This window comes from Phalaenopsis equestris, unplaced genomic scaffold (genome assembly GCF_001263595.1).
Source record: "Phalaenopsis equestris unplaced genomic scaffold, ASM126359v1 Scaffold000123, whole genome shotgun sequence".
Taxonomy (NCBI): Eukaryota; Viridiplantae; Streptophyta; class Magnoliopsida; order Asparagales; family Orchidaceae; genus Phalaenopsis; species Phalaenopsis equestris.
The window spans coordinates 2046447-2062676 of NW_018164565.1; the positions used below are offsets into that span (position 1 = coordinate 2046447).

The 16230-nt window shown below is 34.1% G+C and overlaps 1 protein-coding gene across 2 annotated transcripts; it reads right to left on the reverse strand.

The window, feature by feature from the left end:
• Window positions 1-3046: 3046 nt before the first annotated feature.
• LOC110021155 (ankyrin repeat domain-containing protein 13C-like) lies at window positions 3047-15818 on the reverse strand. 2 transcript variants are annotated; one of them, XM_020719536.1, is made up of 3 exons: window positions 15366-15436; window positions 13272-14865; window positions 3048-3686 (listed from the first exon to the last, which is right to left on the reverse strand). In XM_020719536.1, the coding sequence occupies exons 2-3, from the start codon at window positions 14637-14639 to the stop codon at window positions 3330-3332; spliced, it is 1725 nt and encodes a 574-aa protein (XP_020575195.1). In that variant the 5' UTR covers window positions 14640-14865; window positions 15366-15436; the 3' UTR covers window positions 3048-3329. The 2 variants fall into 2 exon arrangements, with proteins under 2 accessions (XP_020575194.1, XP_020575195.1); XM_020719535.1 differs by having other exon boundaries at window positions 3047-3686; window positions 13272-15818.
• Between the last annotated feature and the right edge of the window lie 412 nt (window positions 15819-16230).

The window sequence follows — 16230 nt, forward strand, 5'->3', positions numbered from 1 at the left end:
TTTTAAAAGTGAAATACAACTTTTCATGCATATGTAAAGATTACATGTATGTTAAAAATTGAAGTATGTGTTAGATATGTAAATACATAAGAATTGAGTGGTATGCATGTAAATCTCTCGTTATAAAAATATCCAAATCTTTTTTAAACTTTTGCTCTTAAAATGTATTAATAACTCCTGACAAGTTCAATGTTGAGGGCGAGATCTTTTGAGGAATAGCTTCTTTTGCCAAGTCCTACGGTGAGATCCCTCAATAAATCTAATTTTATTCTAAGCGGCCAATTAGTCTTATATGAATCTTCTACTTTAATTGCCGAATTTGTCGCCAAGTAGATCATCTCTTCTCACGTCTTCTTCTTTGTGACGAGTTAATTTAGGTGACTCGGCAACATTAAGGTGGTGTTTGGCCGCAACATAGATTTATTTTAAATAGAATTTACCAAATACGGTCGCAAACAGAGGAGCTTGCGAGTGACGACGAAATAATTTTGCCTGGTAATCAGATTTACTAAATCTAAATTTACGTCGTAAAATATACAGAAAATGAGAAACGTAGATTTATCGGATTTAATTTTTCATTTTTTAGCTGGATTTAGTTAAATCCGTGGCTAAATCCTATTAGCAGGAAGCTACCAAACACCACCTAAGCTCTCATCGAGTTTGCTTAAATGTTTAGCCATTTGTTGAACTCGATTCATAATAATAATACGATCCGATTAACTTTAGTCGCGCAACATTAGTCGACTCCAACAATATTAGTCGCGCAACATGAATTTATGCTTTGCTTGCAGCCCCCCAAAAAGTGGAGAAAGTGTAATTTCTTGGAATCTAACCTTACTTCTGTCACATAAAATGTTTCATGAAAATGAAACAAAGCTATCTATGATTCCAATCTGCCTATTTATACCCTCATAACCTCTCAATCAAAATCAGACAAACTTCGATTTTTTTTTATTTTTAAATTACTGTTTGCTTCCCATGTTCATGGAGCAATATCCAAAGAGTGAAGAACTGAAAAGCCATTGCTGCTGCATCAACATCTGTGTCAACAACAATGTACAGGGAGTGACCAACTCTTTTCTTCTGGGAAGTAAAATTATTATGAGAGATACAGGAGCTCGGATGTTGTATAGAAGAGATTTTTGCAGGAAAATTTTTCTTAAGAGGTCAGGATGTGAAGGGATAGGCTTCTACTGTGCATTACTGCTTTCTTCTGTGTTACTGATTCTTCTCATCTGAAAGTAGAGTTAATTTGGAGGAATAGCTGCATACATACCACTCAATTCGATATGTATTTTACATTTGTGCCACCTTATGCATTAAAAGGTGTATTTCAGTTTTTTTAAAGTTAAAATAGTGGTATATTTGACGTGATATGGAAAGATTTGGGTTGTATACATGTAAAATGTATAAGTTTGGGTGTTAGATATGTAAATACGTAGGAATTGGGGGGTATGTATCTAGGGTTCTTAACGAGTTGATTTCGAGTGGAGCTGGGGCTGGTTTCAAATTAGCTCTAATGGATCAACTTCGAATCAAAACCGGCCCGTGGCTCGTTTTGTTTGATATTGAGCTTGCTTGCTCAAATTGAATCGTGATCGATCCAACTCTAAATCGAAATGAGCTGGCTCAAATTTGAGTTATTTGGATCCGTTCCAACTAGTTGGCTCAATCATGCCCAAAATTGAAATAAGATGGCTCAAATTGAGCTATTTTGATCTATTTCAACTCGAAATCGGCTCGTGACTTGTTACATTCGATTTTATCTAACATTATACATAACCTTTATAAATAAAAATTAATTTGAACCGATCTCAAGCTATCCATATATGGCTCTAAGTCGACTCAAAAAACATCCGACGTTAATTTCAATCTAATCTCCATCCTAAGTTAAAATTTGAATCAATTTTCGAGTGATTAACGATCTTCAAGCTAAATTCACAATCCAACTCATATTCACATACCATCCTGACCATATTGAGTGATAACCGTTCATACACTCACCATCCTGACCATATTGAGTGATAACCGTTCATACGCTCCAACATTTCCAAAACCGCATATTATTTCGCCGAATTGACCACCTCACATCTCAACTTTCACCATCACATAATCTTCATGTCCCACTTTAACAAGATAAGCCACCTCAATGACCCCTCAACCACTCTAAACTTCTTCATAAAACATGATCACATGTTAATTTACAATCAATCACCTAGCATAAATGCTTCTCCTTCCACTTTTCCAAGCCAATGTAGGTGTAAATATCAAATTTTAAGTGCTAATTATGTAAATACAAAAAAAATTATGGTATTTTTGTAAATTTCTTTATAATATTTTTTGTCCTATATGATTTAGTATTGGGGGTTTCACATGCATAGCATAACACTATATTGAAGTATTCAAATGCCAAACATCCAAAACTAACATCCAAATCTATTACATGATGCTTTTCGTATTATTCTAATGTAAAAGGATTATGTCACAATCAAATTTGTAGAGGTTTCATACTAAGTTAGCCCTTATTTTCTACTATAAACATACGACCAATACATTATAACTGATGAACGCATATTTTGATAATCATCCTCATGTAGCCGACCTACTCTTTTTTAATGTAATCCCAAACCTTGTCGGTCAAATTTTCAGCTATATACAGCATATTTCCTGAAATTACGCATACCTACCAATATCACAATTTTTTTTATTCATTTACCCCCTGGACAAATCACACAATCATCACCACTCCCGAGGAAAAAAATATCCGATCCACATCCAAAAATAAAAAAAAATACATAAAACACCCTACATAAAGGGTTAGAATTGTGAAAAAATATTGCATCTACATCAGGACTACAAACAGGGTCTGCCACATATACAGGCAAGCATGCCCATGCATTAAAAAGTTTTATTTATTATATGGGTGGGTCTGTCTGTACATATGACAGACCCTGATTGAAATGCTCCTGATGCAATATTTTTTCCAGAATTACAAAACCGTAGATTCCAAACTAGAGGCACCACACAGATAAATAACAATATATCTACAACAATTGTCTAACTTTTACCCTTGGAAGACCTCAAACATTAGAGACCAGAATATATATTCCACCAGATGAGAAAATGTCTCAGCACAATTCCTAAAACACATAAATGATTCAAACTAAATCATAAAAATTTTACAATTTTATCATCTTCAGGAGAACCACTACAGCCCAAATATGTATAAGAAGAATAAGAGCACCATTGCTCTTCTTCTTCAAATCTCCAAACCTCCATGAGATACATACACATACACTAACCTGCAGCCTTTAAAAGAGCCCCCATGACTAGAGAGATCTGACTGCTTGTGAGCTCCTCTTCCCTTTCCTGGATTTCTTGTTCTCCTGCATCTTCTTCTTCTTCTCCTCCGGTGTGGTCCACGTGTAATCTGGTGGTATCAAGAACGGATCCTGCATGTCTTCGACGCGATTGCCGGAGCCCAGAGGCATCAACGCCATCGGGTAGTTCTGACGGTACGGACCTTTTAGCCACTGAAGCCATGATGCCGAGGGCTGCACGAGGGTGGAGGGGCTCTTGCTGCCGGGGCTTGAAGGTGGCGTTGTGAACTCTTCGGCTGGTTGTAGTTCTTCGAATTTTGTGAATGTAACCAGAACTCTAATGGTGGGTATTACGGGGATGGCGACCTGCAAAAGATGGAGTTGGGTGTGTTTATGAGAGAACTTGATGGATAGATTTGCAAAGATGAACTATATATAGATGATATGATATTGCATTGATTGGAATAAAATCATGAAAAGGTAGAATTTAGAGAGAAATGGAGAAGTGATATACTAAGTTTGGTGTGAAGGTGCGATGTTTCTTAATTAGGCCAACAACAACAACAACAACAACAAAACTTTTATTCCACAAAGTGGGGTCAGCTACATGAATCTTTTTTCTCCATTGCGTCCTATTTAGTGCCATATTTTCATTTAAATCTAACAAAAAACTTAATAATTTTGTTCTATAAAATTTAATGGTAACAAGTATATATTTTTTGATGTTATAAGTAGCTATTAGTCAATTTAAAGGCATGAAATGTTTATTGCACGCAACCATTCAAACTTGGGGTGTAAAACACCTGTCTCGCCAACAAGAGCTTCTTACCATTAAGAAAAGACCCTTCAATAATCTTTTATAAGAAATTCAAGCAAATCAATCATGTACTTTGATATTACCAATTTTTTCAAGGGCATAAATCTTCGAAATTAGAATGTATTTTCCAAATTGATCTATGAAACAATGATCTCATCAATAATGGCAAAAATAATTCTTACTTTGAATGTACGGTTCCCTCCAAATTCATGCCAATCATTATCATATCACAACAATCTAGTGGTAGATCCATAAATACACACATTCCAAGTAATTCATGTTAAGTGTAGCCCATAGTTTCCCCTTCCTAGTCCAGCATTAGCCTACCAGCCTCATCGATGCATGCTATATCTGCATGCCAATATCACTAAGTTATTCTAACAGACCCTAAGTTATTCTACTTCATATATTTAGTAGGCGTTATCGCCACAATCTCTTAAATAATAATCTCTTAATAATCAACAGCTGCGCCAAACAGACCCTAAGTTATTCTACTTCATATATTTAGTAGGCGTTATCGCCACAATCTCTTAAATAATTCTCTCAAACTATCATTCCTTACTTTAGCACACATGCTTAGTATCCTGCTTAATTATTCACATTTCTGTCATACTTCACTAAGTTGTTAATCGCTCCATCAAACTATCATTCCTTACTTTAGCACACATGCTTAATATCCTTCTTAATTATTCACATTTCTGTCATACTTCACTAAGTTGTTAATCGCTCCATCATCAACATTCAAATATAAATAATATACTTAGTTTAGCAGTAATTTTAAATAATTCACCTTTAATTGCCCATTATATTCACTCATTGTGTGGTATTTATAGAGCCTCTCTTCACATCTTAACTCTACAAGTTGTATCCTCATTTATATCCATGTTATTCTAAATAATTGATCCAAGATTTTTAATCCAACCATCCACCAAGGTATACCTTGATCTTTTGGCAGTACTGACCCAAAATCATCAATTCTCACCAACTAAAATTGTATTTCATTTACTAAGGTTTCATTCTACAATAATCTAAGCTCCTTATCTTTTCTAATGTTTAGACTTTCCATTTATTGGTGGCAAATATCTTATCGATTAAAATTATATTATTTGCAAATAACATACTCGCTTTGAAACCTTTACAAGCATCTCTAGAATCAATTCAAAACATATGAATTTAAAGTTGATCCTTGATGTATTTATGCCATGATTGAAATGATTTTTTGGCCACTATAAAACTACATTTAATCAACACTATCATTTAAAACTTCACTAACTTCATAGTAGCTTCAATGCATATATTTTCTTAATTCACTCAAAATTAAAGCTCATACTCAATCATGTCTTCTTAATTTCAAGAAAAGAACCCTTCCATTGAACTCTATATTTTTTCTTCAATTGCCTACGCACAAAATTGCATAATAACAGATTGATTCTCCAATATTCACGTGAATTTTCTAAGTTCGCATTACCTTACCTCTCTATAACTTCATCGTTCACAACTTAAGTTTGATTCCTTAAGAATAATCTAACTCCTAACCATTTTCATTGTTAAGAAAATGCTACAAAAAAGCCCTTTTCCGATAAGTTCGCATCCTCTTAGAAATGAAGTTCCACAAGAAAGATAAAACCGAACCGATCAAATACGTTTAATATTTTATCAAATCTAAAGAGCTCCTTTGTGTGGATTTAAAGCATTATAAGTATAATCATACTTTGTCACACCTAGCTCAACTTCACTCTTCAAACATTTTATCCACTACCATCCGTATAATATTCCTATCATTAACCTTCCTAACATACAATAGCATGTGCATTTCTCAATTGCTAAGCATTTTTCACTTCTAATTTATTGCAATCATGCAATGTTTACTTATCTATCATGTGTCTCATCCTAAGTCCCTAAAATTCACGTCGCAACTCTCACTAAATAATAAGGTTACTACAATTACATTTAGTTATTAACTATCTTTACTTGAAACAAATATCTCCAAGATAAATGAGAAGCATTTACAAACTAATCGCCAAAGATTGCAATAGTAGGCTGCCAGCTTAAGAGCTGTAACTCTTCTTTCATAAACTGTGCAATGCATGATCTCATGCTGAGATTTAAACATCAAATTTTACAAAATTGAATTACATTGATTATGTGATATCGAGTCGAGCATTAGAAGAATAAGGAGTCAGGGAAAGTTGGGTGATATATGAGAATATTAAGGCAGATAAATGATACAGCTATAAAGAATTAAGAAATAATTATACTAGAGAAATGCTCAGCGCTACAAATGAGGGTAAAAGAAAGTTTAGAAGATGAACCAACAATCAAGGTAAGCTAATTAATATGATATTTGTAAGAAAAAAGATATACACAAAATATAATCAGTAGATGTTGTTGCACAAGATTTGCACAAATTAGAGTTAGGAAGTCAGATTGACAATTATGTTTCAAACCAAAAAAAACACATTCGATAATCGCTCCAATTATAATTGATCTGGAATCAAAATTGATTTTCTTTGATTCAAGGTTGGCAATATTAATTCAATTTAACTTGAAAAAATCAACTTGATTCATGTGAAAACTCTAAGTATACACTTCTATTTTATATAACTCCACTTTAAGAATTAAGGAAAAAAAACTCAAGTACAAGTGTGTGTATAATCTCGTTTAGAAATTACTAATAGAAATGGCTGCAAATAGCTAAATAAACTTACTCAAAATCGATCATTTTCACCTAGCACAAAATCAGATGGAACCAAAAGTTTCAATTTTCAATTTTCAATTAAGACGAGCTTGCTCAAACTTGACTCAATACCATCCCCAAAAGGAATGAAGAGAAAAATAAAAGGATTCATGAATTTGTCATTAAATTAATATAATAAGAAAATGAAACTGATGGTGATCAGGATTAAGCCACATACACTGTCCTATGAAATGTGGAGATGCAAGAAACGTCAAGCTAATAGGATCTCAAATTTACGTGCAATGGGAAAAAGTACAGTGCAAAGTGAACAAACAGAACAAAATGAAGTACTGAGAGCTTTTGTTTATAAAGTAATAACCCAGAGCAAAAAATAAATAAATAAACAAATTAAAATTACATGCAAATTTCGTAGAAAGATGGTTATTAAAAAAAAAAAAGAGATTTTCAGACCAAGGTTGCGGAATATTTGAAGAAATTCAACCTCAATCCTCAAATCACATAAAATTATAAATAATCAAGGTAAATGGGACCAGATGAGAGAGAGAAGTAATTAAAGAGAAAGGGAAAGAAGAACAAATCAGGGAGGAGATTCCAACAGCTTTTATTCAAGCTCCACGCTCAGAATCAAGCGAAGAGTCGACATCCAAAATACAAGTTAACATTTATTCATTATCAAAAAGGAATCCCAAAACAAAAACAAAATCTATCCAGAAATGTGGAAAAGGATGAATTTTTAGAAAAAGTAACCGCCAAGAATGCAATTTGCAATCAGGAAAATGAAATTTGCAATTTGCAATTTGATTGGAATCAAATAAGAATCCCAGAACAAAAATAAAAATCTATCCATAAATGTTAAAAAGGATGAATTTTTAGAAAAAGTAACCGCCAAGAATGCAATTTGCAATGAGGACAACAAAATTTGCAATTTGCAATTTGATTGCAATCAAATAGGAATCCCAGAACAAAAACAAAATCTATCCATAAATGTTGAAAAGGATGAATTTTTAGAAAAAGTAACCGCCAATGATGCAATTTTCAATCAGGACAATGAATGCCCTCTAAAATTCACATCAAGATCTTGTATGAATAAATCATTAGTTTTGGAAATGTCTCATAACTTGCCTAATCAAGCCAATGAGCTCAGAAAGCCACTAATACGTTAAGGGGCATTTACATACACACCCAATTTTTGTATATTTACATAATTAACGCCCAAACTTTAATTTTTACACTTATACAACACAAATATTTCATATCACAGCAAAATGCCACTATTTTAACTTTTAAAAAATAAAATACACCTTTCCATGCATAGGTAAGTTGGCATATATGCAAAAATTGAAATTTAGATATCAGCTATGTAAATAGCGGGAATTGAGTGACAGGTGTGTAAAACTTGCCGAGTTGAAACTATAGAGATTTTACCGCCACTCTTTAAAGCAAACCTTGCAAAAAAATAAGCATAAAGGTAACAACCTTAAGGACAATGATATAAAAGTTTCAAAAACTTCACCCTGCTTTGCCAGTCCCCTCAAACAAAACCATGGTGGTGGAGCCGGAAGCATTGAAAAAGACAGTAATTTATAAAATGAATTTTACGATATATTACTCTGATCTTTCATACGTGACTATTAATAAGTAAATTAAAATATAAAATTATCATTCAGTGCCTTTTTGGCTAATATCTAAAATCAATTCAATTTAGCTAATATTTACTCTAAATTACATTTCCATAATAAAAATAATTTCGTTCAGTGTCTTAGAAATTTATTTGACATAAATTTCAAAATATTTGTTTATTTTCAATTTATTAATTATGTAGATATTGCTCTATTAATTACATACATACATATCATGTAAAAAATTTGCTCATTTTTATTATCTCAAACAAACATATTTTAAATAAATTTCTTTTATTCTAAATATCGACCATCTAATGATCCGGTTAGGAGAGCAGATGTTTTAATGATCCGATTAGAAGAGCAGATGTTTTAGATTTGACTTGTGTTAAGAAAAATAGAGGTAAACCTAAAAAAACTTGGGCATATTGTATAAAAAAGATCTTAATATATAAGAATTAAATGAAAAGATGAAACTCAACAGGACACAATGGAGAAAAATAATTCATGTAGCTGACCCCACTTAGAGGGATAAAGGCTTGTTGTTGTTGTCTTTCATTCTAAATTTTCTATATTTTCATTAAACTTACTAATTATGTTTATTCTGATTAATTCACTACAAATTATTAATTAGGTATTTACTTCATTCTCAATGAATTAGCATATTTGGGGGCTTGATTTCTATACCATTAAGATTTATTGAGTTGTTTAAATACGACTTGATATATAATATCATATATTTATGTTATAAACTCATTAAATTATACTATGTAATATAAAGTTACATGTTCCTTTGCCAAGTGTTTGTACAGCCTCCTACTAGTTTATTAAAGGATCCAATATGTCAAAACAGGTCATACAGCAACTAGTTAATCTATTTTTTGAAGCATACTTTTGAGATGCTTTTTGTGAATGTTTGGTGCTTTTTCTAGAGAATTAAGTTGGCATTCCTCATTGTACATATATCTAATAAGACGATAAGACAACTAAAGAGTTGATGAGGATAAATTCAAAAATCATTTTGAAGTAATCTTGATACATTCAACTAAATCAATATTTAGAATTTAATTGTTATGTTCAAGTATTTAATTTGTAATTGTTTTTTGAGAGATTATTTGCAATTTGATTAGTTTGATTAATTTATTCACCACAACATTCCAAGAGACCATTGGATAAGTATTCTTGTATGCTCGGGAATTTGGATTTTCCTAATCAATTAGGAAAGGTATAAAAGTTGTACTTGCAAGTATAAAAGAGAGCACATACGTAGTCCAATCAACCTTTGTAAAATCAAAAGTGTAATTTAAGGAGAGGGTATCTTTACCATAAGCAGGGACATTTGTAAACTCTTAAGCAAAGGGGAGCTTAAGTAGGAACCCCAGGCCAAATTTGACCAAATCCGAATACGCCAAATATGTCAGCATTGGAGCGAAATTCAAATAGCCCAAACACAACTTGTCTAGCTAGTTTATTATATAATTTCTAGGAAAAACTAATCCGAATAACATAAACACAAACCATTTAACCTTATTATGATGATATGAAGATTGAGAAGTGTCAAATCACATAAAAATATATTGTGTCCATCTTGGTCTCTTACTAGTTGTAATTTGTGCATATTCATTAATTTACATATTATACATAGCTTTGGTGATTCACGTGCTATATACTACACAAATCGCTATGCCAAATTTAATATATAACTAGTAAGTAATCATTTAATTGCTTGTCTTTAGCATAACAATCCTTGCGTATCATATTTGTCGTTGTGTTCAGAACACAGACATAATCATGCTTCTAGTGTTTGATAAAGAACGTGATATATAACTAATGTGATCAAGTATAATTATTATGCTCACTTGTAACATGACCCATAAAACTAGCTTATTCTCATATATGATAAAATACTTGTGTGATTACATGTGTGAGATACTTGATTACAACCTTGTGTTCTAGTGTCATTGAGTGTTATAAAATTTATACTGTGCATAATCTTGATTACACACTTTGTAGCATTGCATATCTTATATGCATTGTCACTTACATTTGTGCGTTTGTATGTATTTGCTTGATTGCTTATTCACATATATTTAATGTGAGTTTGAGTAGAGGAATTCAAAAATGTTATTCACACCTAATTCACCACCCCTACCCTCTTTGAGTGTGCCTTTAAGCTTTAATTGTACTAGAGCCTAATGCTCATTAGCTTAGTTGATACCTATAAAGCACTCTAAAAAACAATCTCTAACTTGGTACTCATTGAGAGACTTAAGTCACTTTTTTATACCACTCTAACAATCGGCACTAGGGTATTCACTTTTTATATTTAGCTTAACTAAGAGTTTGAGATCCTAATGAAAAACAAATATTTCATGGTCTTTCAATAAACACTAATAGTTGATTGTTTGTAAATTAATTGTTGGAAAATTGGCATGAAACCATCCGTCAAAGTTTTTGATTTGAAGATTTAAAATCTGAAGAAGAATGGCTATTCTACGACATATTTTCAAATAATTAACACTTCATTTGTTAAACATGTAAGCACGTGGTCCAAAGAAGAAATTGAATAAGACAATTTAACTACAAAATCTTTAAATTGTTTTTATTGTGCTTCAATGTCAAGTGATTATATGCTTATTGCACGTTTAAAAAGTGGCAAATAAATTTCCGATGTTCTCACCGCTTTGACATAAAGGAAACAAACGTGAGAAGAATAAATTTTGAATGCTCTCACCGCTTTGACATAAAGGAAACAAAGTGAGAAGAAATATTAAGAATGTCAACAAGCTTCAAACAAATGAACCTCAACGACATTCCTCCACAAAGAAAAAAAAAACGGAGAAGAGTACTAAGAGAAACAATAATATTAAAACTTATATGTCCCTTGTAGCTAGTTAAAGAGGAAAAAACAGCCATCTCTACCTCAAAGTCCCTCTACTACTATGAGGACTACAAAGAGATAAATTGATTATCATATGCAAAGTTCTCCAATGCTTTAAATGAACTAAATGTTCCATTTAAAAATTGAAAAAAAAAAAAGAAGAAACATAAGCCAACAATACTAATAGAAGCAAATTAGTTTAGGCATAAAAATCCAAGAAACAAGTATTTGTTGTAGGTATGCCTTCATAAAGGATTAGTTAAGACATATTGGAGAAGATGTGGATTTTACATGTCCAAAAATGAATCAACTTGTGAACATCAAACATCTAGGCAGAGTATAATAAAGATAGGTAAATTAAGCACATGATGTATTTATCTTTAGTATCAACTATATAATTTGCAATCGGTGCCATTCATCTTATTGGAACTCAACTAAATTAACTGGAGAGCCATTTTGCAAGGACAGCAAGGAGATGACAACGCGGAATTACTAGAGCTACAATCATCATGATCATCATAAAAGCCTTAATACACTAACACAAAACGGGCATCTAAAAGAAACTTTACCTAAAATTTCCACGGATTGCATGTGTGGAATGATGGAATTGCTGAATTGAGAATCAACAATAGGATGCCTCATAAAGATATAAGCCCAGCAGAGCTAAACCAGAGTCAAAGAAGCAACAATTCTTTTTAGGGGCATTGACGTACATACCACCCAATTCTTATGTATTTACAAATCTAACAACTAAACTTTATTTTTTACATTGATACCACCCAAATCTGAAAAACAATATTTCATAACATATAAAAAATATAACTATTTTAACTTTTAAAAATTGAAATACACTTTTTCATGTGTATGTAAGGTGGCATATATGTAAAAATTGAAGTTTAGGTTTTAAATATGTAAATACATGGGAATTAAGTGAATGTATGCAAATCTTCCTTCTTTTAACATAAGATCTGGGGGCATGCAGGAAAGAATGGGTGTTCAAGGTAGGGAGAAATCAAACAACCAGCAGTCGCCTCCACCACAATGTTAGTACTATACTAATTCCTTTAGTTGGGCTAGCGAACAATTTATTTTTGCAAACACAAAGAACCAAGACAGTAAATAAAATGGCTTCATAACATTTTTACTAGCATTTTGCCTATAATAAATCCTTGGTTTTCACAAATAAATGTTGTAAATTCCTCTGGAAAAAAAACAATATATATGGTTGCCCAACTTAGAAGATGCACAATAGTAAAACAATGGCTGGCAAAAAGAATTGAAAGACTTCTAGATTATTTTGTTTATCTCGTACAATCTTGGTTTCTTCACAAACATTATTAGGACTCTTCCCTTGAAGAAGGCATCAATTTGCAGAACCTTATTTCTATGGAACATTTACATACATACCACACAATTCTTATGTATTTACATATCTAGCTCCTAAACTTTCATAATTGCATACTTAACACTCAAATCTTTAAGATCACATAAATAAAAACATTATTACTAATAAAGGCTTATGTCACCAAAGCGTTACAAATGCAATAATCAAAATTTAGGTGTTTGATACATAAATACATAAGAATTATGTGATATGTATTTAAATTTACCTATTTATATTTGAGCAACAGTATAGTTATGTTTTCAGAATCTGTTAGCAGATTCTATTTCAAACTCTGAAAAAATGCAGTAGAAAGAGAGCATAAAAGAAAACAAGCATAAATCATTTTAAAAAATTAAAGAATTTATCAGCATTATCACTATCATGTTATATATATCAAAAAAGTAGAAAGGAAGATTACTCAACATACATGGTAATAATGCACATTTTTCCATCAAAAAAATTTAAATTGCAAAAAAATGAATTTCTATGATTTAGTAGGCATTGCTAAAAAATATGAACTTTAAGAAAGGCAAAAGGCAAAGTTTTGCATACCTTCACAGGAAAGGTCCCAGGAGGGAGCTTTGTGGTAAGCAAGTCCCTGAGGCGACGAATTGCCTTCACTTTGTTTGCAAGAATATCAAGCAGTGGAAGAAGCTCCTCAGACTGAAGAGGAAAGCTCGGAGAAAGCCATAGAACGGGCCTCAAGCCTTTTTTATACTCACTCTCCCGACTACTTTCCTTTCTCCAATGTCCATTCTCTGAACTTGAAGCAGGTCTCTTAGAATCCTTTTCCCTACCTTTCCTAAGTTCCTCACCCATGGCGGTACCCTCTACTGAATGCCTTCCTGGCTTGTTCTCTAACCTAGAAGGAGAATCATGAAGAAAAGAGCTAACTTTATCGTCTACAGAAAGGGAGCTTCTTGGTGGAACAAGCTTCTTCTGCTCATCTTGTTTCGCATAGTGGCTCCGTTTTCCCCAATTACCAAGCCAACCTTTCTTCTCAATTTTAATTTCACCATTGCTGCAACTACTAACATCTTCAATCGGAATCTCTCTCTGTTCAAAGCAGCTGTGCCGGTGGCCATTAAATCCATCAGAAAAACCTTCATCTATAACACCAGCAGATTCCATTTTAAGAGCAGTTTCTAACTGTTTCCTCTCTTCCTCTGTCAAGATATCTTCGTAATCTTCACTCTCTGTGTCATTTTCATTACAGGAAGAGAAGAACTCTTCATCAGTCATGGCACCAGGGACCCGCCTAGACTTGACACTCACAACCACATTATGCATATCATACACCTTCGCTTTCCATGGGCCAACCATCTCAGTCTTCTCCTGCCTCCTCCATGTTAGCTGAGGAAGCAGCACAGCTTGCGTTACATCAATACCTGGTCGGAAAATGTTTGTTTGAGACATTGCTACAACCTCCTGCTGCACCTCTTCCTCGGTAGCCGGAGAACCTGCGCCATCCAAGGCATTCATCACCTCCTTCTCCTTGTGAGAAATCATGCACAGCGAACCAGGCGGCACCTTTCCATCCTCTGATCCATCACCAAGAAACAAAATGCTCTGATCAGACCTCTGTATTCTGAAACCATCAAAACCGGCAAGTGTCATGTCTGCACGCAAATTCGACCCCCTCTTCCAAATCTTGTAAGTATCAGATGGAGCGATTCTTGAAATGAACGGAATCACGGAGCTCTCGAAATGGAAAGTGATCTCCATGTAGAAATCCCTCATCCTCCTCATAGTACTGACAACCCGAGGAAGCCTCCTGCACCACTTGGCCCAAGCAAGAGGCTGGTAGTGTCTGATGATGATCTTAGCGAGATTCTCCTCTCGAGCACAAATGGCTTCCTGGAGAGCACTCCATCCCTGCTCATTCTGCAAGCTCCAGTCGGCACCTGCAACCATGAGCATCTCGGTGGCAGCGGCATCTCCCAGCTTAACGGCAAGGTGCAGAGGAGTCTCCCTGTTGGGGACATCACGGCTGTCGATCACAGAAGAGACAGCGTCAGCTTTCTCCTCCTCCGCAAGCGAAGCAGCCTCCGTTTTGATCTCCGAGGGGTCTAGTAACCTTGGAAGACTCGCCAGTATGCGCTTCAGTCCAGAATAATCCCGAGCAAGCACTGCCTTGTGGACAGGACTGTGTGCGTACTTCAATGCATCAATTCCGGCCATTACAGACGTAGTAGTTATAAATTAAAAAAAAAATCAAGAGAAAAGAAAAGATATTTCCTCCACGACTCTGAAGAAACAGGAAAGAAAAAGAAAACAGAATCAAAATCTCATCTTGAACAAAAATCTAAACCGGGGTAGGGTTTGAGGAAACCCTCTGAGAGGAAATGGAACAGCTGATGCCCCTGATCTGTGACACCCAGCATAACTTGCTATGAACGCATGTGGCCAGCGGATAGATGCGTATTTAAATGGAATAAATATACCGAGAGCAAGAAAGCAAGAAAGAGAATATATAGAAAAAGAGAGAGGGAGACGGGTTAATAGGCTAGGTATTTATAGATAGGAAAAGAGGAGGAATCAAGCAAGAAAAGGAGAAACAAAACAGCATCAAAGCATTAAAGCTAAGTAAACGTAATATTGGAGTTAAAAAGACGCAATTAATCCCCAGAAAAGAAAAAAACTTACCTCCCCCACACAGCAGAACAACAAAAACAGGAAGAAGAAGAAGAAGAAGAAAAAGGAGGCAGCTTTGATTGGAAAAAATGGTTCTTTCACCTCTGTGATACCTATTTATCACCTAAAATAAGAGAATAAAGAGAAATAAAATCGAGGAGGAGGAGGAGGAGGAGGAGGAGAGCTCATGTGAGGGAAGAGAATGAGAGAGAGGAAGGGGTTCTTTGCCATTTTTGGAGAGGGGACCACACCATAATACGCGTCGGTGCGGCATGGAGGCGCCACGAATCGGGAGATGAAGTGAGAGATTAGGGGATAGAGCTGGGAGGGAGCGGCGGGCTCGCGGGCCCTCCGGTGGGGGCTCGGTGTTTCTCCGGTGTACGGTGGCCGAGGGTGGGCCCCAACTTCTTTGGCCTTCCAATTCCTCGTCGTTACGCGGCCCCGAGTCTTTTTCGGCTACTCAAAACTTTCATTCCTAAAGGAATTTTTGGGAGAATAAAGTACATACGTATTTATTTAGGAGTTCAAGTATAATCTCTCTTCATTTTTAGCTCAATTTTTCAGAAAAAAATAAAATTTAATATATATATATATATATATATATATATCAAAATAAAAAAATATCAAAATAAAAAAAATTACAAATATATCAGACTATATGTATATACATATGTATCTAAAGAAAAAATATTGTGGAGTCCAGACCCAAGCTGTACAACAACAAAAGTGATATAGTGGAGTTTCAATTTTTTTCTCATTCGCTTCATCTGCTATTCCGCATCCGTTGTCGGAACGCAGCTTTGCGTCCGGACGTAATATTTTTTTGATATAAACTCTTAAAATATTACTATTTTTAACTTTTTAATAGTGAAATTCA

Excerpts from the sequence above, each read along its gene's own strand:
- LOC110021155 (XM_020719535.1), bottom strand. The coding sequence starts at position 14,900 with ATGGCCGGAATTGATGCATTGAAGTACGCACACAGTCCTGTCCACAAG. Across the intron at positions 3,687-13,271 it reads CTGGGACCTTTCCTGTGAAG|GTCGCCATCCCCGTAATACC; the intron begins GTATGCAAAACT and ends CATCTTTTGCAG.